Source organism: Chinchilla lanigera, unplaced genomic scaffold (assembly GCF_000276665.1).
Source record: "Chinchilla lanigera isolate Chin_1 unplaced genomic scaffold, ChiLan1.0 scaffold00021, whole genome shotgun sequence".
In the NCBI taxonomy this organism is placed as follows: domain Eukaryota; kingdom Metazoa; phylum Chordata; class Mammalia; order Rodentia; family Chinchillidae; genus Chinchilla; species Chinchilla lanigera.
The window spans coordinates 1893870-1915917 of NW_004955422.1; the positions used below are offsets into that span (position 1 = coordinate 1893870).

Sequence of the window (22048 nt, forward strand, 5' to 3'; positions counted from 1 at the left end):
TTGCTAGGCCAGTCAGCTATATCCCTGGCCTGCGAGCTCTTTTTTTGTTTGTTTTTGTTTTATTTATTGTTTTTGATCTGTGGCCTCACTGTGTAGCCCAGGCTGGCCTTGAACTCAGTGATTCTCCTGCATCACCTTCCCAAGTACTAGGATTACAGGAGTGTGCGACCACACCTGGCTTAGAAGCTACTTTTTAAAGTTTTTTGTTCTTAGGTATAGCTTCTTTCTTTTTTTTAATCTGAATAATCTAATTCAACATTAATTTCTGAAGCTATTTTAGAAGATAGCTTAGATTTTTGACATCTGTTAGATTTGCACATTGACCAGAGTTAGTGTGGGTAAGCACTTACAGGAAGGCCTCAAAGGCATTTTATGTCCATACACAGACACACAGACACACACAGACACACACACACATCTATATATAAAATATAATTTTAAAAACATCAAATCTATATGTGCAGAAATCCTTTCCACTACTTTGGACCTTGTTAAACTCTTCCTCAGTAGCAGCATGTCTTGTACAAGTAGGCTTCTTTTAGTGTATTTAATTTGTACACATTTTATTTTATTTGGTCTTGATTTTAGTAATGATAGAAGCGAATAAAATTTGTTTATAAAAGAAAGCTTATCTTTTTCTTGGATGAAAGTGTCTTAACATAGAGATGTGTTGAATGCCCAGTTTATCTCAGTGCCAAGTAATGAAAGTTTAACTCACAATTTATTTAAAGCCGATATTACCATAGAATGGATTTTGGGAATACAGCAATCAGTCTGAAATGTGTGTGGATCTGTGGTAGTTCTGTGATGTTAGATATGAATTTTGTACTTTTTCCTTCTCAAGAAACATTGAGATTGCCAAGTTAATGTTATGTTTTCAGTTCCTTCTCACAAGACTCAGACATGCCCCAAATAAACTTTTCTTGAAAGACTTGACCTAAATTGAACATAATTACTAAATTAAATACAGTTCTTAAATATTACTTTGTTTTATATTTTGAATTCAGGCTTACTGATTTTATAAACATTACAATTAAGAAAAATTTAACCTCTAGTTTTTAAATATAATTAAAAATTTAAATTATATTTGTTGACTCAAGTGGGATATAGTATTCTTTTAAAATTTACCATGAACTCTTTCTTAATATTCATATTTAACTATCAGTCTGTTTCCCTGTATATTTAGCTGGGGCTTTTTTAGCGTAAACTTAATAGATTTTGTGTTCGTCCTTAATTCAGATATAATACTTATGTAATAATAAACATTTATTTCTATGTCAAAATTTGAAGCTTTCCTATAAGTTCTCATCCATGCTAACTCTGAGCTCTATGCAAATCTAGTAGATGTCAAAAATGCCAAAATATTTTAACATATAAAGCATATAAAATATTGTACTCCAGTTACATCTGTAAATACCTTGATATTTTTGAAAAAAAATTAATAGCAGAAAACCCAGATGACATGTGTTCTTCTTAAAACTGATGTTACCTTTATTGGCTGTGAGGTAACTACATGATCGTTTATCATGACACCAGGATGCCCAACATACCATTAAGAGCATTGGGATTCATTATTAGGTTGAGATCAAAGCCAGAACATACTTTTGACTAAATATTAAGGCCAAAGCTACCCTTTGTTGCATTTCCAGTTAGAGAATAAAATCAGTCTGAAATCAACTTTACTAGATAGAAGTGATGTTTTGGAACTACCTGATATTGCTGTGGGGAAAGTATATTTTTGTATTTTGCATTTTCTCCATATTAAGTGGGAGATACAGCAATGCATACATAGTTGATGTTGAATAAAAATTAAAATGTAGGTCATCTTTTGGGGAAAATTGCTTCTTTCCTTCCCTTTTTTGATGGTATATGAATTTGAGGGTTTCTAAAGTTTCAGAGTATTTATTCCATATGGAGTGAAACATGTAAAACAGGTTAGCAAACCAGGCATAGTGGCGCATGCCTGTAATCCCAGCACTTGGGAGGCTGAGATAGGAGGATTGCTGTGAGTTTGAGGCAACCTGAACTACATAGTGAGACCCTGTCTCAAAAAAGACAAAACAAGCCGGGTGTGGTGGTGCACGCTTGTAATCCCAGCACTTGGGAGGCTGAGGCAGGAGGACTGTTGGGAGTTTGAGACCAGCCTGGGCTACAAAATGAGCTCAAAGTCAGCCTGAACTGCATAGTGAAACCCTGTTTCAAAAACAACCAAAACAAACAAATAAACAATGTTAGCAAACTTTCTGAAAAGGGCCAGATGGCAAAATATTTTAGGCTTTGCAGGTCATTTATAGTCTCTTTCACAACTACTCTGCAAATCAGCCATGGACAATATACAAACAAATGGGTGTGGCTGTGTTCCATAAAACTTTATTTACAAAAACAGGTGGTTGGCCAGATTTGGCCTGTTTGCGGTATTTGCTTATCATTGGTATAAAGTGCATCCTTGTGAAAAATGGCTGCATTTATGCAACAGAAAGTGACTTGGCTTTGATAAACACATCAGTTTAAAGTCGCTAGGCATTTGGATAGTCTAGTGATGAATCTTTTAGAGACAAGTGCCCAAGCCATAGCCCAGACCCACTTATTTATTGCAAAGTGCCAATACTGCAATTAAACCTGAATACTGAGGTTGTAGTTTAGAACAAATAACTGTTATCTGATGCTCAGCTGCTGGGGGACTTGGCTGTCATGCCAACAGAGAGGGCTCTACGTGCCCACTGTGCCACACATGCCATAGGTTCTCCAGTGCCAGTCTTGTCAGTTTCTTAGCTTGTCCTGCCCTACCCTTGCTCTTCAGACACACAGTGGAGCTGCGTAGATAGAGGTAAGTTGGTTTATTTCCTCCAGAGGTGGGCAGTTAGTGTGGTTTTCAGTTTTTAAATTCCAGTGTGATGGAAGAAAAGCGTTTTCAGCCTTAAAAAGGTAACTTTAGTATAATAGCCAGTTCTTTAGTAACCATATCAAAAATGAAAATCAGAGGCTATTTTATTGAAGAGGCAAGATTTGTGAAAATGTGTATGTATAAAATCTTGTGTTTCAATTCTGTTGAACTCTTGGAATGTGTATCACTACTGTGTAAATTCACACTGGGATATAGAGGAGCGACTACGGTATTGATAAGTATGATTTAGAATATAGTGACTTACACTTTGTGTGTTGAAAGGGCCCGTGGTTGGCAACCTCAACTACACACAGCGGATCTTAGTACCAGGTGAAAAGGCTGGAACTGAACTCAGCACCTCACTCTTGCCAGGCAGGTGCTGTGCTGCTGAGCTAAATCTCCAGCCCGGAAAGGCCTTTGTCCAATCAGAATAAACGTCAGAGATTATAATTTTTTTCAAAGATTGTATATGTTTTTCAAGTGGGAGTTTTGGGTTATTAATCATCACCTATTCACTCATTTTGTAGTGAGTGAGTGTGTCTCATAGCAGATCAAAGCAGCAAATTCGGGTTGGGATTCAGAAGTGTGAGAGGCAGAGTAATAGAAAAGATTTGCTAGCTGACTGCCTGAAATTGAGTAGACGAAAAAGCTAAAATGAAGACATAAGAACAGCACTTTTGGGCCTATTATTGTAAGAACCTTGTTTATAGTACAGTATATTAATTGATATCATCATGCCTCTAAGTAGCAATAGAACTTGACTTTTTTCTATTTAATAAAGTAGGTACGTATGTACTATATTTTAGAAAGGTTTTATTCTGTAACTAAATAACTTAAAAGTATTTTGTCACCCAGAGTGACACATTTTTCCATTGTATGAGAATTCACTTGGAAAACAGCTTATTCCTAGAAACTTGTAGGGATCAGCCTTCTGATATTCCTTTATTCTGCAAACTCGTGGATACTAGGTTATTGTTCCCTTTTGACAACGATGTTTGTTCAAAGTGAGTTAGGTCAGATGACATTTGACTCTTGCTTTTTGATTGTTGGTGAAGGTCTTTCCATGAGGTACTGGGGTAGCACTCTCTTTCCCAGAGGATCCCAGGTAGGAAGCTCCACTTTCTTGTTCTCAAGTACCGAGTACCACTGTTCCAACCAAACACATCCTACCCTTTATCCCCTCCTGCTTTGAGAGAGGAAGTGGCAGAGTCACACCTGACACTCGGGTTCTTCTGTTGTAAGAGTGAAACCAATAAAACTGCCAAATCTGTGCTTTGCCATAGTCAAGCAGACTAGTTTCGTATGGATGCAAGTTCTTTCCAGGCCTGACTTGGGACTCTGGATAGTAATAGTATTTTAGAGGGATGTTTGGCTTTTGGAATATCCATCTTGCTTAAATTGGCTTTCAAAAGCCACTGTATCCTACTCTTCTCCATATTTAAAAATCAGGTACTTTTTGATTTCATATAAAAAGTGATAGTTTGATTTTTTTCTATTAAGATGAGTACTTCAGCCAGACATGGTGGCACATGCCTGTAATGCCAGTACTCGGGAGGCTGAGGCAGGAGCATTATTGTGAATTCGAGGCCAGCCTGGGCTACATAAGTGAATTTGAGGCCAGCTTGCACTACATAGTGAGACCTTGTCTCAAAAAGAAAAAAAAGACGAGTGTGTCAGTAGCCTTTTACATGGGTGGTAGAAGCTTATTGGTCTGTTCTCGTGGTGGTGTTCATTTTTTGTTGTCAACTTAAAATCCTAGATTTTTTGAGCTAAACCTGATTGGTCATAGGAAGTTAATATATAAGACTGATGGTTGTTTTTCTCTCTTTATTGCAGAAACTGGTTGCTCAAATGAAGCAGGATCCACAGGTAAATAAAAATAAATACTATTTTTATTCACTTAATTTTTAAATTTAAAAGAATTAAAATGATCATAAAATATTAACATGTAGATGATACTTAAATTTTAAAAACTATTTCATCCCTAATAGCAAATATTTTTAGCACATTGGTCTTCATGTGTTACGGATTTAGAAAAAATTCATTCATTCTATTATAATGTAGCTATAATTTTACCGTTGTTACTATTATTTGGCTTATATATTAATTGCTTTGAGTATTTTGAGAGTTGATACTTTTCATATAACTTAAATTTCACTTCCATAAACCCATTTATTCAAAATCAGAGATTGTTGGACTTTCTTCGGTCTCGGTATTATTGAAAGTAGCAGTATACCATGCTTACTTGAAGCTTATAGTATAGAACATTTGAATACTGAAGTGTACTGTACTTAGGTAAAGAATCTTAGAATAACTTTTAAAAAGCATTTTAGAAATCTTTATTTTTGAAAGAACCCTTAAAGGAAGTTTTAGAAGTACCTTACATAGTATAACAGTCCATGAAATGTTAACTTTTGTTTAAATTTTTGGGGGGATTTTTTTGACTTTTGGCATTATAGTCTCTATTTCTGACAAGAAATTTTACAAAAAGTGATTTGTTTTACAAGGACATATTTGTTATTCAGATATTGTCTCTTTTGGCACCATTAGGCAGTTGGTCATACATGCCTCTTTGTAAAATAAAAAAAATACAGTTTTAAAGAATGGTACTGAGACATTGATTTTTGGAATTGGAAAATAATATTCATTTCTACAAATTTAGGACTTAGTGGTCTTACTGTTGTGTTTTAACACAACCTATGGATTCTGAGAGCTGGCATTTACAGCCAACAGTTAGACCTGTTCAACTTCCGTGAGAAACTTTATTTTTATCTTTTGGGCGTACTTATAGTTTAAATTGTATTTAGGGAACCAAGAGGCAGTAGACCCTACTTTCTCTATCACACACTTACGCAAACTTTTCACCTTTAGTGTGATAACCTACATTTTCAGCAGATGAAGTACTATTAGAAGCTAGCATTTGTTGTTGTTGTTTTTTTGGTTTTTCTCCGGTACCGGGAACCGAACTCACGACCTTGCGCTTGCCAGGCAGGCACTTTTGCCGCTGAGCTAAATCCCCAGCCCAGAAGCTAGCATTTGTGACGTAGTTGATGATCATGTGACAGAGCAGTCTTAATCTGGAGAATCTGAGGGGCAGTGACTTGCTTGAAAGTATTATAGGTGATCTGATTAGAGAAGACTTGCAACAAACACACATTAAAAAGTACAAATGAAGTAAACTTGAAACTTAGTGGAGGGGGCGGATGTGTGTCCCAACCCTGAGAGAAGACCAGGCAGGGTAAATTCAAAGAACTGTGTGTGACGTGAGCAAGTAGAAGTCAGTTCTCATTGGTGTTCAGTCTGCTAGTAGGCTCTCTTGCTGTGTTAAGCATCTGAAAACTTTAATTTTGCATTTTCCTCCACTTGAAAAAAAAGCAAAGCATGCTCATCGTATCTCATTGAAAATAGTGTCCTTTTTGATTCCTAGAATTTTAGAACTGAGAAAATGCCCTGGTAGTCAGTATGTTAATTTGAATGATGTAGTGTTAAGGCAGTTACAGTACCAACAGCTTTTCAAATCTAGGCTAAAATAACAAATGTACTTCACTAAACAAGTAAGAGGACAGTAGAGAAAAACCTCTTATCTTTGTTGGTAAGGCTGCTAAGCATGCAGGGTATGCATCTTTACGGCCTCCGTTTAGCTGCTTTTGCCTGATTAGTGGAGCTTTAGTGTTTGTGTCAACTACACTTTCTATAAAGAATAACAATATTTTAGTAGTAAGGTACTATTCTAGTACAAGATGTTAAAATATAAAACTTATAATTTAAAACAGTTACAAAGAAGCTGCCCCTTGGGGCTGGGGATTTAGCTCAGTGGCAAAGCGCCTGCCTGGCAAGCGCAAGGTCGTGAGTTCGGTTCCTGGTACTGGAGAAAAAAAAAAAAAAAAAAAAAAAAAAAAAAAAAGAAGCTGCCCCTATTCTGGGTTTAGGAGCCCACATTTAGGATTTATGCATTAGGGGTGATGTTACGATTGTGATTTAATGCATGACAAATTTGATTGGCTAAGTGCTTAAGGTTGCTTCATCATTTGTAATACAGTGTGCATAGTCCTCTTGCTACTATTCTGTTAACAAATGAATATCTTTCTCACAGATATTTTTTCTTTCCAATCAGAATGCTGACTTAAAGAAACAGCTTCATGAACTCCAAGCCAAAATCACAGCTTTGAGTGAGAAACAGGTAGGGGAGTTGGAGGGGGGGCATATTTTTAACATTGTGTTCTAAAGATATGTCTGCTTGAGGCTTCTAAGAGAACTGCTATTTTTCCTCATGTGTGAAAATAAGTGTGGGCAGCCAGACTCGGTTTTAATTTTGTTTGAGCTCTGTTTATCTATTTTTATTTTTGGTGGAAATCAGTCTCTAGAGTATCCCATGGGTATACGTTACTGGCAAATATCTAAAAGCAACGTGGCAGGCTGCCGTTAACTATGTTAATTAAACTGTATAGTTTACCCATAGGGGAAGAAGTAAAGAAAGTTAGTGGAAGTGTGTGATAGAAAATCCTGTAGCTGCTGTAGGTGTCTCATTACCTGTTTTAAAAGCTCAAGCTGACATTTAATTTACTGTGGAGAGAACAGTTGTTAAGTGTATCTCTAAATGTAGGCAGTTGGTCATATGTGGCTCTTTATAAAATAAAAAAATAAATTCTTGAAGAATGGTCCTGAGACATTGATTTTTGAAAGTGAGATACTGATTTTATCATACTTTTATATTAATCTTTGGTAGGTATTGACTTACTATGATGTAAAAAAACTCGAGTGGAAACTTGTTAAACTTATTCCATATAGGGCGAGAGAAGAGCGCATTGCTTTTTAGTATTGTCTGGAATTATTTTGTATAATGACCTCTGCTTCATCAGTCCAGGCAGCTCCTGCCACCAGGTGGAGTGTGACAATTGATAGAGCTCTGAGTAAATGTCTATGGTAATCTGATAAAAGATTTGTTTTTTGTTCCTTCCACACCATTTTCCCTCTGGTTAAAAAGGGCATTTTCTATCTCGGCGTACAAAATTTATAAAGGTAAATGTGTGGACCAAAATGATAAATTGATTTACAATTGATAGTAGGAGTGATATCTTATTAAAGATTTTTGATGTAATAGTTCTCAATAACTGATTCTGTGTGATTTTTAAAAGCTTTTATTTAGTGTAATAATAGCAATGAGAAATTTATTCCTAGACATTTATGATTTTGTCTATATTTTGTTTTCTTTTAACTGAGAGGAGAAACTTGGGGAATGGTGTGGAATAGATAAGTTAATGAATTAAATCATCTTCCAACCTGAGTGAACAACTACTTTTTAACTCCTCTCTCCTCTTCTTTTGGTTTGCTATCTTGTTTTCTCCATCGATGGGGTATTTTAGATTAGGGAATTGCTAATAAAAAATTAGGAAGAGGTGGGATAGTGGGAAACAGTTTGTAAGGGCAGATATACAGTTTGTTAGCATGTATTTGGCTCTGAATGTCATTCAGTTCTAGGGAACTCATGATGTGTGCTAGTGAAAGTGTTCTAGCTTAAAAATTCTATTAGCACTGAGCCTCCTTGTAGTTTCAGGGTTAGTTTGACATGATGCCAGTGAGTGAGTCACTTTTGCTGAAAAATCCCTCTTCCAGCAGGGAGGGAAGGTGAGAACTGATTAGTGGAAATACGGGGTGGGGGACTGCAGTTAAGACACCCCAAAGCTACATTTTGGGAAAATGGGACAACTAAAGAAAAATTTGCATTTAAAAAAAATTTTTGTTGGTGAAAATTAATGTGAGGATTTGGTTTATTCTGTAACATTTTATTTATTTATTTTTTTCTGCTAAGGGCCTCACTTGAGAAAAACTGCAACTCTGTTGAGTAAGACATTTCATTAGGTGGCAAACTCAATTATCAACTAAACTAAGTTTGGATTTTAAAAGTTGGAATTAAAAAAAACTAACAGGAATACTTTAGGTATATAAAGTAAAGGAAATTGGAGTCAGAAGCTGGAATGTGGTTTTGCAGTTTTTATATTACTTGCTTAACTCAAAATAGCTTTTTTGATGGGAGAGGAAAATATCATATTTAGATAGAATAGTATTTGAAAGAAGCATAGCTATAAAGTGTAAAAGGTGATCATTCCTCAGGCTTATTTCCAACATGAAGCATTACTATTGCTAATTAAACTGTAGTTTTAAGTAGTTTTATTTTAGAACAAATTCCTAATGCTTCATGCTCAGCTTTTTGTTTTTCCTTTTCAAAAGATCCACTTAGCCTCTGGCAAAACCTACTGATTTTACTTCCACTTTAATAATGAAAATATGAATTATCGTACATGACTAATCTTTTAATTTAACATTAATTTTTTGTTGAGAGAAAAATTTAAAATGTAAAAAATATGAGGGATAATGTCATATTCTAGAATTAACAACTATTAACCCTTTGTCATATTTGCTTCCATTCTTTTTCTGTATGCATTTTTCTATATCCATTTGAAAACTTAATTATATAGTTAATAGGTCTATATATTTATTTTGGTTTATTAAAAAAATAAAACAATACAAATAGCCACTGTATCTTACACTTGACAATTATTAGTTCTTATTCATTATTACCACCTCAGTCTCTGATACTCAGTTTCTTCCTAAGACTAATTGTGTAATGATGCACTCTGGGAAAATACAGTCATTAGTGAGCATCCTTTATGGCTAAAGCCCAGTGAATTTCACTGAGTTTCTGGTTGGAACATTCCAGGGCTTTCAGACTGTAACTTGAGATTACTGAGTAGAAGCTCTCAGGTGGACTTTGAAGTCAGCAGAAGCTGACCTATAGGACTTCAATTTGTGGTTGACAGTTTTAATTGACAAAATCCCCAGACTTGATTGGCTGAGTAGACTATGTGTTGGGTAGCCATTAAACTCATAGTTTACAACAATATTTAATGATGCAGGAATGTGCTTCTGATAAAATAAGTAAAAAGGCACATACAGTTGTATTTCATGCATTGTAGTTCCATTTTTGTTTGTTCTACGTATGTGTGTGAACATGTAAATATGTATAAAAATTGTTGGTATAAAATGTTGGTGACTTTACAGGAAGTTTTTTCCCCTAAATATTCTTATGTATATTTTTTCTAAACCCTCCATAGTATGTTTTGCTTTTAGAATCAGAAAATAAACATGAAACATTATTTTTTTTAAAATTTAATATCTACCTCTTTTCTGTGCCAGTTAACATTTAAAAAATCTTATGACATTTTTTTGATACTTGAACTATTCTAATCCAAGAATTAAGCTACGTTAAATAGTGGTAATTTTAAAGTATGGAATCAACTATTAATTTCTTTAGAGGTTTTTTTGTTTTGTTTTCATTCTGCACTTTCCCATCCCCTATTTCTTTCCCCATCCCCTATTTTTGATAGGCGTATGTGGTCCTTTTCTTGTCAGAACAGAGATGTCCTGACATTGGAGCCAAAGCACTCAGTTGCATTAGTGCTCTGCTTTAATTCTAATTCCTTGTAGAGACACGTTTCTTTTTGTCTCCCCTCTCCTACGTGCCCTCCTTTCTCTTTTATGGTACAAGGGGTAGATCCCAGGGCCCCGTGCATACTAGGCAAGGGCTCTGCCACTGAGATGTGTACCCCAGCCCAAGAAGTGATCTTATCATCCTAAAGTTTATGCCATCAAAATTGTATCTTTGTCTTTTCCTGTAAACAGTTTGTCACCCTACCTCCCTTCACTTGGTAGGTTTTACCTCATAGCTTAAATTTGTTATGTCCAGGGAGCCATCCCTTTGTTCAGTCAGAGTCAGCTATTTCTGTCATAGTCTTTCACTGAACCCTTCATTTTTCCTTCATAGTTATGGCATTAAGAATTAGATTCAGGTCTGAGTGACTGAAAGCCCAAAATAAAGATGGCCGTTTAGGTAAAATGTTATTTCTCTCATCTGAAAGCTCTGTAGGTAGCCTACGTCTGGTGAGTGGTTCCAAGCATCAGGAAACCCAGGCTCCTCCTATTCTGTTGGTCTGCCATTCTCAGCATGAAGCTTCCATATCATAGTCCAAAATAGCAGCTCCATCTGGTAAGAAGGGAGAACACAACAAAGAGCGGTCCCTTCATTTTTTAAGGATGTTTACTGGAAGTTTCATATACTATTTCCAATAAAATCCCATTGACCTGATTTTAGCCACATGGCCTCAACCAGGAGCAAGGAAGGCTGGGAGATGTAGTTTACTGCTGGACAGACAGAATTCAGGGACTGTTACTGCGTAATCATCAGGAAGTAAATACTAGGGCTAATTAGCAATTTCTGTTGCCATAGCAGATCACAATTTGTAATTATATGACTATATGATCACTATTTTTGAAATATCATTGTTATTTATTAGTTTTCAGAAAACAGGAAACATGTTTATTTTATTTGCTGTATTTCTAGTATATTTAGTATAATACTTAACACAGAGTAGTATTTAGTACAGAAGCACTAATATTTCCTAAATGAATTTTATCTAACTGATCATCTCTGTGCTTATAGATAATTCTTTGTTTTAAAGAACAACATATTTGCTTTGTGTGAATATCTGAATGTATTAAGAATATCTTACTTGTTGAGTATTTGAGAATATGATTTTTAATAACTTTAATTGTCTGGCTATATCTTAATTTTTAAAACTACATCTCTGGGGCTGGGGATTTAGCTCAGCGGCAAAAGCGCCTGCCTGGCAAGCGCAAGGTTGTGAGTTCGGTTCCCGGTACCGGAGAAAAACCAAAAAAATAAAAAATAAAAAATAAAACTACATCTCTTATTTCTATTATTTGATGGTAAGTTGTTATTTATTTTCATGGTACTGGGGTTTGAACCCAAGGCCTTTGCACTGAGCTACCTACATAGCCTTTATTAATTAATTAATTAATTTGATGACAGGGTCTTGCTAAATCACTAAGTTGCCTAGGCTAGGCTTGAACTTGTGATTCTTCTGCCTCAGCCTCAGAAGTGTTGGGATTGTTTATAGTTTTTGTTATTATAAATATTGCTGTGCTAAGTGCCCTTCTGTGTAAATCTGTATTTCTCTCTGGTCACATTAGGGTAATTTCCCAGGTGTGAGATAACTAGGTGTATTGATGAACTATTATTATAAAAATTGTACATAACAAACCAGTTTTATTGAGTAGCTTACAATAGCAGGTTTATTTTCATACTAGGTCTATAGGTTACCTATGGTTTCTTGATCAGGCACCTCTGCTTCAGTTTGTGGATTGGCTGAGCTTACCTTGAGGCTGTAGGTTTGGTTAGGGCCGCCCTGTGTTCATTTTGAGGGACAGCAGCTACCTGGTATGTGCTCATGTCCTAATGCATCATCAGAGCACAAAAAGTAGGCCAAGCCACCAAGGCGCGTGTGAAGACCCCACTGGCATCAGGTCTGTTAACTTCTAATTGACCAAAGCAAGTCATGTGGCCAAGCCGTGCAAAGTTATAGGATAAAGAGTGCATCATTTAGAAACAAAATTGAAGGCAATATTCCATCTACTGCACTTACTCAAATGGTATAACTTTTACTACACTAAAAATCAACAAAAAACTGTGCATGGTGGCACACACCTGTATTCACAGCACTGTGGAGACTGAGGAAGGAGGATTATTGTGAGTTTGAGACCAGCCTGGGCTATATAGTGAGACCCTGTCTCAAAAGATAAAAAAGAGCCAGGGATATACCTCAGCGGCACAGTACCTGCCTGACAGGTGCAAGGTTCTGAGTTCAATTTCTGGTACTGGAAAGAAAAAAATCCCTTTTACTACTTTTTTTTTTTTTTTGGTTTTTCTCCGGTACCGGGAACCGAACTCACGACCTTGCGCTTGCCAGGCAGGCGCTTTGCCGCTGAGCTAAATCCCCAGCCCCCCCTTTTACTACTTGCTTCTAAATAACCTCCGGGAAATGCTGTCTCATATTAATAGAATATGCAAGAGTGCTTAATTTTCCCTAGAAGATACCCTGTGGGAGGAAAATTTGCAGATTTGGAAGATGGGTTAATATGTATTTGATGCTTTTCTGGAGATACATCTTTCAAACTTTATCAGTTATCCATGGCATAAACATATATAGTCTTTATTTTTTGCAAATTGCTTTAACCTAATAGGAGAGGAAATACTTTTCTGGGTTAATAAATACTTGTCATATGTTGAACGATTCTGAATGTAATTTAATTGTTGTTTTTTTTTTTGGTACCAGAAATCAAACTCAGGACCTTGCACTAATTGTATTTCATTTATATATTTTATTTTATTTAAATTATTTATTATTTTTTTTTGAGGCAGGGTCTTACTATGTAGTCCAGGCTGGCCTTGAACTCACTGTGTAGCCCAGGCTGGCCTCACACTCATGGTGATCTTCCTGCCTCAGCCTCCTGAGTGCTGGGATTACAGGTGTGCACCACCATGGCCTGCTAAATTTTAAATTTGAACACACTTAGTAAAATAGTTTCTGAAATCTTTGGGAAAGAATTTTCATTCCTGCCATAGCCACTTGTGTTCCTGATGCATAGGAAAAAAGAATTTAAGTTAGGTAGATGCAGTAGTCAGCTTTGTGTTACTACAGTGGAATACCAGCAGCAATTAACTCTAAAGGAAAAACGTTTATTTAGCTCACAGTTTTGGAGGTTGGAGCCCAAGAGTGGGCTTTGGGCCTCTAGGTAGCACATCATTTTGGGAAAACGTGGCAGAACCAACTGTTCACTGCACAGGCCAGGATGCAGAAAAAGAGAATGAGACTAGGGTTACAGGGTCTCTGTCATTGTCATCATCATTATTAGTACTAATAGTCCATGCCTTTGAAACAAAAAAGCCTGATGTCCTTGTTTCATAACACCTGCGTTATTCAGCAAAGCCATAGTTTATCAAAATTCAAATTGTAGTTTTGGATTTTTGTTTTTAAAATGTTGAACATTATATAAATGACAAGCCAAATCATACATTCTTTCATTTCTTTTTCCCAGCAGATGATGGTGAAAGAACCAGAAGAAGTTTGCCCTTTAACTAGTATCTGCTTATGGTAGCTGGTTAGATGAGGCCTTGCAAAAGTTGTCTTTTCAGAAGACGTGTTCCCCAAAGTTGATTTACTCCAAGTTCAGGAAGCAAATGTTTTGTGAGTCAGCGGGGTTTGGCTAACCTTTCTCCGATTAGCTCTGTCTGAAAGTGACAGAGTGATTATTAGTTTCTGTCAGTTAAGCACCCAACATTCCTTTGCTCTGAAAAAGGAGGCCCTAGAAATCTTCAGCTAATGTGTTTAATTTGTCACCTGTTCTCCCACTCATACCTCCATCGGCTTTTTTTTTTTTTTTTTTTTTTTTGGAGACAGGGTCTCACTTTTGCAGTCTGTCCTTGAGCTTACTTTGTAGCCCAGGCTGGCCTCAAACTCGCAATGATCCTCCTGCCTCAGCCTCCCGAGTGCTGGGATTATAGGCGTGCACCACCATGCCCAGCTTCCATCAGCTTTTAAAAGAACCTCTCCCCTTTTTGCCTTAGCAAATTATATCATTTTGACCAAGAAGGACACTAAAGATGGAGGTCAATTCTGAATTTGCTTCTTTTGAGCAGTGAATGATAATTACTAACCTGGTTTTTATCTAGTGCTTCTGTTGTCTGTTGTAGCTATTGGGAAAAAGTTAGCAGCACCTTCCCTTTGGAGCCAAGAAGCACAGATAAATTTATCTTGAAAAGTTGTAGTACCTGAAGGAAAAGAACTTAGTGAAATTGGGGAGTATGTTGACCAGTAGAACTTCAGATTTTCTTTTCTGAGCGTATGGTCTTATTTATTGTAGTGTAGCAGTTTGACATGAATTTGAGACAAATTAACATAAGAATTTGAGCAGTTCATGGCTGACTTTAATTAAGAATCAGGTAGACTTTTTTTTTAATCACTTAGTTTATCTTTTCTCTGGGATGTTTGATTGAAAAAAAAATCTGGAGTGAAATCACCTAGGCTATTATTCACACCTAAAGCCTCCAGCCAACTAAAGTTAGGGTACAAGAAGGCAATAGTTTTTACACATCTGTCATAAAAACTTCTTGTAAGGGGCTGGGCAGATTGCCAAGTGGTAGAGCGCTTGCATCATATGCATGAGGCCTTGGGTTTGATTACCAGCTCTGCAAAAACCAACCAACCAACCAATCATACCAAAAATCCCCACAAACAAAAAACCTTCTCATGACACAGACTTTCTTCCTCTGGTTTCTGTTTGGCCTGTGATGTGCTCATTGCTGAAACAGTATTTTCAGATGATCAGAAGTCCTGCCTGTAAGCCTCATTTGCTGCCAAGAACTGATAAAATTATATCTAACTCTTTAAAATTTCTAGTATTGTTTTCTACAACTTCTAACTTGTGTAACTGTCTTATTTCGATATAAAGCATGTTTAGCTATTACTTCAGTGTATCCTTCTAAAGAGAAATTGGTTAGTTCTCCAAAGATGGAAAGACCAGTGTGAATTTCTAGAGCAGGGTTCAGCAAGCTGTGGCCTGCACTTGTACCAAACCTCGTCTGCTGCCTGTTTTTTTAATTAAGGTTATTGGAGCCCACCCATACTCTTTCATTTATAAATCATATATAGCTGCTTTCTTTGCTACAATGGCAGTGTTGCGTAGTGTCAACAAAGATTTGTAAGTATGGCCTCAGAGTACTTAGGGTCTGGTTGTAGAGAATTTGCTAGCCTTACAATAGAGGCATTTTACAGGGGTGCTCCATTCAGAGATACTAGGCTTAGTGTAACAATCTAGCTCAGGGAGCCCCACAGTGAAAATAAGGTAAATTGCAAATCATGATGGACTCCTTCCCCATGCCAGCTCCCACCCAATTTTCAGTTCATTTTTTTCCTCATCATTCTTTTATTCCTAGCCTCTTGTTTTAATTTCAGTTTGTTTTTTAAAAAATAACCAGGCGTGGTGGCTCACACCTGTAATCCCAGCACTTGGGAGGCTGAGACAGGAGGATCGTTGTTGCGAGTTCGAGACCAGCCTTGGCTACAAAGTGAGCTCAAGGCCAGCCTGAACTGCATAATGAGACCCTATCTCAAAAAGACAAAAAAAAAAAAAAAAAAAAAACTTAAAAAATATTTAGCCACTTTTATTTTATTCTCTTTCCCCTTTCTCGTGATGCATAATTAACATAAAATAAATTGTGCACCTTAAAGACTCTGTTTTGGTAATGAGCACATCTGTCACCTCTGAAAATTTTCATGTGTTCCTTAGTGATCCCTCTCCTTCTTTCACAGCCCTGTCCCCAGTTAAACATTGGTCTGCTTTTTGTCACTATAGATTAGTTCTGTGTCCTAGAATTATTTCCAGTTTTTAGCAATTACAGATAAAGCTGCTGTGAACATTTGTACACCAGTCTTCATGTAGAAGCGTGCTCTTCTTTCTCTTACATCAGTACCTCAGTAAGTCTGGGTTGTATGGTAGGTATATTTTTTTTAGGAAACTGCCAAAATATTTTCCAAGTGATTGTACCATTTTACATTCCCACTGCCATGGTCTGAGAGTTCTACTTGCTCTACATCCTTAGCACTTCATCATTAGCACCTTGTTGTTTGTTTTATTTTGGTTTTTGATACAGGGCCTTGCTCTGTAATTCAGGATGGCCTTGAGCTCACTGTGTGCTCCAGGTTGGCCTCAATCTTGTGGTGAACCTCGTGCCTTAGCCTCCTGAGTGCTGGGCTTTACAGGCACGCACCACCACATTCAGCAGCACTTCATTTTTTGTTTTTTTCATTCTTGAATATGAATGTAACAGCCAAGAATCACCAGATAGTAGAGGGAAATCACTGCTAGGGAAGAACAGAGAATGGGAAGGCACAGTACAAAATAACTATGTTTAGATTAACTGACCACTAAAAGAAGATATTCCTCATATGAAATTAAAACAGGAGGCTAGGAATTAAAGGATGATGAGGAAAAAAATTCTTCCTTTATAAAAAGAAGAGGAAATTGGAGCCACATTTCAGTAAATAGCTAGAAATGACAAAAGGATAGACAATGGAAGAGGGAAAATTTTTAAGATCATCCCACAAGGTCCTGTGTCTGGGCTAATAGAAGTTCTCAGACAAGAAAGCAGAGAAAGTAGAGAAGAAGAAATTATCCAATAACTAATGCAAGGAAATTTCCCACAACTGGAGAGCGCCTAATTCTAGATTAGTAGAATTCACTCAGTGCCTAACACTGTGACTAAAGGATGCCCACACCCGTATACCAGGGCACATGTCATAGTGAAACTTTGCAAAAGGAAGAGTAAAAGATCCTAAAAGCTTCTTTATAAGAAAAAAAAGTCATTGCAAGTGAGGATTGGGAATCAGATGGCGTCAAATTTCTTAGCAACACAGGAAGCTAGAAGTCATTGGAATGATGCTTTAAAAATTTGGAAAAACTGTGATTTCCAAAGAAGAATTCTATACCCAACTCATCTCCGGATTAAGTCTAGGAGTAGACTAGAAGTATTTTTAGATATGCAAGGTAACAAAACTTACTCCCCATGTATCCTTCTTTGAGGAAGCCACTAAAGGGTCTTCTTCATAAAAAACAAGAAAGTAAATCAGGAAAGATAGAGATCCATAAAACAGAGAATCCTGTAGCAAAGAGGTGAAGAAAATCTATTTGCAGAGGGAGAGACCCAGGTATTGAAAAGATTTAGAAAACAGCAAGTTCAGGTTGGACAGGAGGATGGAGGACTTTAGGAAAGATATAGCCAAGAAGAAGCAGATGAACAGATCATTTGATGTTTTCTGAGCAGTTATTGAGAGATGTTTTCTAACTTCCCTGGAGAGTGTGGGGAAGAATTAATGATAGGAATAAAGAAAGCCAAGCAAATGACAAAGCAGGGCAATTTTTAGTTCCAGGAACAACAAAATATATAAGAAGGTAAGTGTGATAGTAGTGTAATAGTTGTCTTGCCAATTAATGTTATTCATATAATTTTAAACAATATAAATAAAAGAGAATTTAACTAAAAATTGTAATAACAGTAAAGTGGGAAGACACCATAGAAGAACTAAATTTCATTTAGTAGGAATTCAGTAAGTAATGATTAAAATGAAAAAGTCAAGAAATTCCCAATAAATTTGTATTTTAAAATGAGAAGGTAGGTACTTGAAGAAATCATTATAAGAGTTGAAAGTAGTTTCCTACAAAGGACTGCAGTTTTCATTATAAACCTTGTAGTATTTTTAAAGCTGTGTTTATATATTACCTTGACTAAAAAGCTAAACAAAAAAATGGAAGTCTATGCTATCATTAGAGAGGAAGCCTGGTGTTTAGGATCACCCTGGACCCCTGAGGCAGATTACCTACCTGTTGACTAAATCTGTAGGCTCCCCCGTGAGATAGGGCCTCTGCTTGCCTCTTTAGTTGTCCTTTTTCATTTTTGTTAGGACAAACCTCAACAAACACTACAAAATTTGGTTGAAACATTACTTGGTTTAAAGGAGAGAAAAGCATTATCTCTTTTGGTTAGTTGCTTTGCTTTTCTTGGTGAGAATTTCACCTAGGCAATAATAATGGTAATAAAAAACACTACCACTCATCAGTTTACCCCCCTGCCCCCATGCATAATGTCCCTCCTGCCCATAGACTGCTGCCTTCTACCGTATTCAAAGTGCAGCAATTAGGAACTCTGTGAGGTAGGGATTTTGTCTGTTCCTTGATGCAGTGGCTTTCTGTAAACATTGTTGAATAAAAGACTACTTGAATTATTTCAGTTTCACTCCTTTTCAGTTATTTCAGTAAATCTATATTCAGAGCCCACTCTCATTAAGCTCAGACTTTCACAGGGGATGTACACGTGTAAGCAGTTAGGATAAGTTTGAAATCAAACTATGTGTGATTCTCAGAAAGGGATGATTGTGCTGGTGGGGAGGTGTCAGGAAAGTTTTCTGAAAGGAGCTTTCACCTGAGCTGAGTATTGAGGGATGAGCAGGGAGTCGCTGGGTGGATGCAGACCTCACAGGCAGAGAGAACAGCAGTGCTGAGGTGCAGCAATCGGAATCAGCAGGACGTGTGTGGAGAACTCCAGAGAGATAGGATTGCTGCCGCGGAGACTGTACCAGGTCAGTGAAGACCAGGAGAAGCTAGTATAAATGGAAAACAAAGCACTGCTTTGTACTATTACTTGTAATTCTAAATACTATAGTGTTAGTAATAGCCAAAGTGACGTAGCACTTGGTGTTTATCAGGCACTTCTCTATCTGCTTCAAATATACTAATTCATTTAATCCTCACAATAACCTAGGAGATAGAGCCTTACTTATCCATTTTATCAGTGACAAATTCAGTCAGTTGCCCAAGGACACAGAGCTAGTAAGTGGTAGAGCCAGATATGAATGCCGGCCATGTGACTTTAGACTGTTTCGAATTTGAAAAACGTTGAAGAAGAATATGAAATTGACACTTACTTACAATGGCAGGTGGGTTTCAGCTGGCTGAGAAGCACCGCCTTACGTGTCCAGTGGGAGGAGAGCAGCGGGAGGGAAGGCGGCAGATCTGGGGTGGGAAAGAGGTGGCTCCCAGGGCTGATGGACCCACTCCCTTCACGGGTTGCTGTTTGGACCTTTCTCAAGGCAGCTTGCTCTGTGAAGTTCTGTTCCCTTTGAGTCTCTACTTTGTGAAAAATGACTGGGAACTCTTTTACTTTTCTACCTCAGTAGAAGGAGAACCTCCTTAAATCTGATCAGAAATAGTCTCTTTTATTTAATTACAGTGAATTAAACTTTAAATTAAAAATTTTGTTGTATAGCATAATACAGTTTTTATATGACTACTTACTGGGATCAGAGTCTTTTGTTTGTTACTTCTTATTTATTTTTCCTTTTCTTGCTTAGAGCTATAGGAGGAGACTTGAATATTGGCAAGTAGGGGTATAGTCCATCATTAAAAATGTTTCTCTTTTCTGATTATAAAAGTTACAAATGTCAATTTGGCAAGTTCAGCAGAGAGAAAAATCAAATTTAGCTGTGACCCTACTCCCATGTTTTAGATCCTTTTTGATCATTTTTCTATGTTAATATATTAAAAAGCAAATTGACACTGATTATACTGATTATTTTAGAAATACTTATTTATATGTCTTGAGCAATTCTTCACATTCATAATACGTTTTAGGTTTTGTTTTTGTTTTTGTGGCTCGATAGCATCCCATCATGGGTAGGGAACGTATTATATCATATAAAAGATATAATTAGTTCATTATTTTTGGATGTTTGTGTTATTCCCAGTTTTCAACATTTATACTTGATTCTGCAGTGTACATCCTTGGACATATTTGTACATATATATGTATGTGTGTATGTATCAATCTTATATATAATTTTATGATATAAAATACATGTAATATATAACAATTTATATTATATATTTTATATGCTATCTGTGCTTTAGATAATATACTTTAAGTATATAATATACTTTAGGTATGTCCTTCAGCATAAATGTTGGGGCATATATGTGTATATGTGTAAATTTTACATATTGCCTGGTACCTTGGTTCACGAACTTAATTCCACAGGATCAGAATCATGGAAAGAATTAAGTTGGTAAACCAAGGCACCACTATATAATTTTATAAACTATAATTTAACATATAATATAATTTTATTGTGTATTATGCAACATAAAAATCATATAAGTGTATTTATATGATATAAAATTTTATAGATATATAAATTTATATAATTTAATTACATGTAATATTATAAAATATATTATTATATATAAAATATATATATGTATATTTACAGTGCCAGGGATCAAACACAGGCCCTTGTAATACTAAGCAAGCACTGTACCACCAACCTACAGCCTTAGCCCTGCTTGTATTGACAAGTAGTAATTGTGGTTTTTTGGTTTTTTTTTTTTTTGATACCAGAAATTGAACTCAGGACCTTACGCTTGCCAGGCAGATGCTTATGCTGCTGAGCTATATCCCAGGCCCCTTAGCCCTGCTTGTACATAATTCTTTTTTGTTTGTTTGTTTTCTGTTTTTTGAGACAGGGTTTTGCTGTGTAATTCAGGCTCACCTTGAACTTATTATGTAGTCCAGGTTGGCCTCAAACTCATGGTGATCCTCCTGCCTCAGCCTCCCAAGTGCTAGGATTACAGATGTGCACCACCACACCCAGCTAAGCTTTTACATGTGTTTGGGAAGATTTGCTTGGTGTGGATAGTAGCAGAATCTAACTCAAACTAGTTTAATCATAAAAAGGCATTTATTGGAACTATAGTAGGGTATCTGTGGGACTCAGGGGCAGATTTGGGACTGAACCGGAGTCCCTGTCTCTTACATCTCCACCTTGCCCTGCATCTACTTCTTTCTCCTTTATACAGATTGACTTTTTCATCTTCTCTGTACACATAACAGGCAGATGTGTTCTGGCCACTGTAAAGCACCTAAGTTTGTACCTTCTGCATCGTAGAGCCTGTCTTAGGCTGGCTTGTTCTCATCCCAGGGTTTGGAAAGAAAATGTAATGAGCCTGCTGTGAGCCAGCTGCCCAGTGGCTGTTCTGTCGGCTTTGGCCAGGCGACTGTCTTACTAGTACAGATGTGCCTAGATTGGGAAGCACCACTCAGGAAAAGGAGTCGTGAGGAGCTGGGGATTTAGCTCAGCGGCAAAAGCGCCTGCCTGGCAAGCGCAAGGTTGTGAGTTCAGTTCCTGGTACCGGAGAAAAACGAAAAAAAACACCAAAAAAAAAAAAAAAAAAAAGAAAAGGAGTCGTGAGCTAGGCAGATGTCCTGAAAAGGTTCTTAAGCTTTTATGCTGCTTAATTGTTTACTAGAAAGATTGTGTCTGGTCCCGAGTTCGATTTCGGGTACAAAAAAAAAAAAAGATTGTGTTCATTTTTAGGGCTAGCTATTTTGTTAAAGGAGAAATGATTTACATGCTGGATGGAATTCCAAAGCTTGAGCAATCTACTCTTTTGGTAAATGTGTACTGGGAACCTCTTGTGTGCCGGGTACTCTTCCAGATGAGGGGAGTACTTCAGTCCTACAAGACTAAGTTCCTGCAGTTTTTAGTTGTTAAGTTTGGTGCACTTTGAACTGTCCTGCCTAATACCTAGTTGTAATCAGATTCCATTTTACCAATAATTTAGCACAGGTAGGCCAAGTATAAAAAGGAAATGTTTCCTCTGTTGGTTGTTTCCATTTTTTTTCCTACCTAAATGATTGGA

General features: G+C 36.8%; 1 protein-coding gene across 15 annotated transcripts in view; it reads left to right on the forward strand.

Annotated features, from left to right (window-relative positions):
* Positions 1-22048, forward strand: part of Phf21a (PHD finger protein 21A) — a 188482-nt gene that overhangs the window by 36535 nt on the left and 129899 nt on the right. For all 15 annotated transcript variants that reach the window (XM_013514025.1, XM_005384053.2, XM_013514029.1 and 12 more), the window contains 2 exons: positions 4721-4753; positions 6999-7064. In XM_013514025.1, the coding sequence (XP_013369479.1) occupies positions 4721-4753; positions 6999-7064 (99 nt within the window). The remainder of the gene's footprint in view (positions 1-4720; positions 4754-6998; positions 7065-22048) is intronic.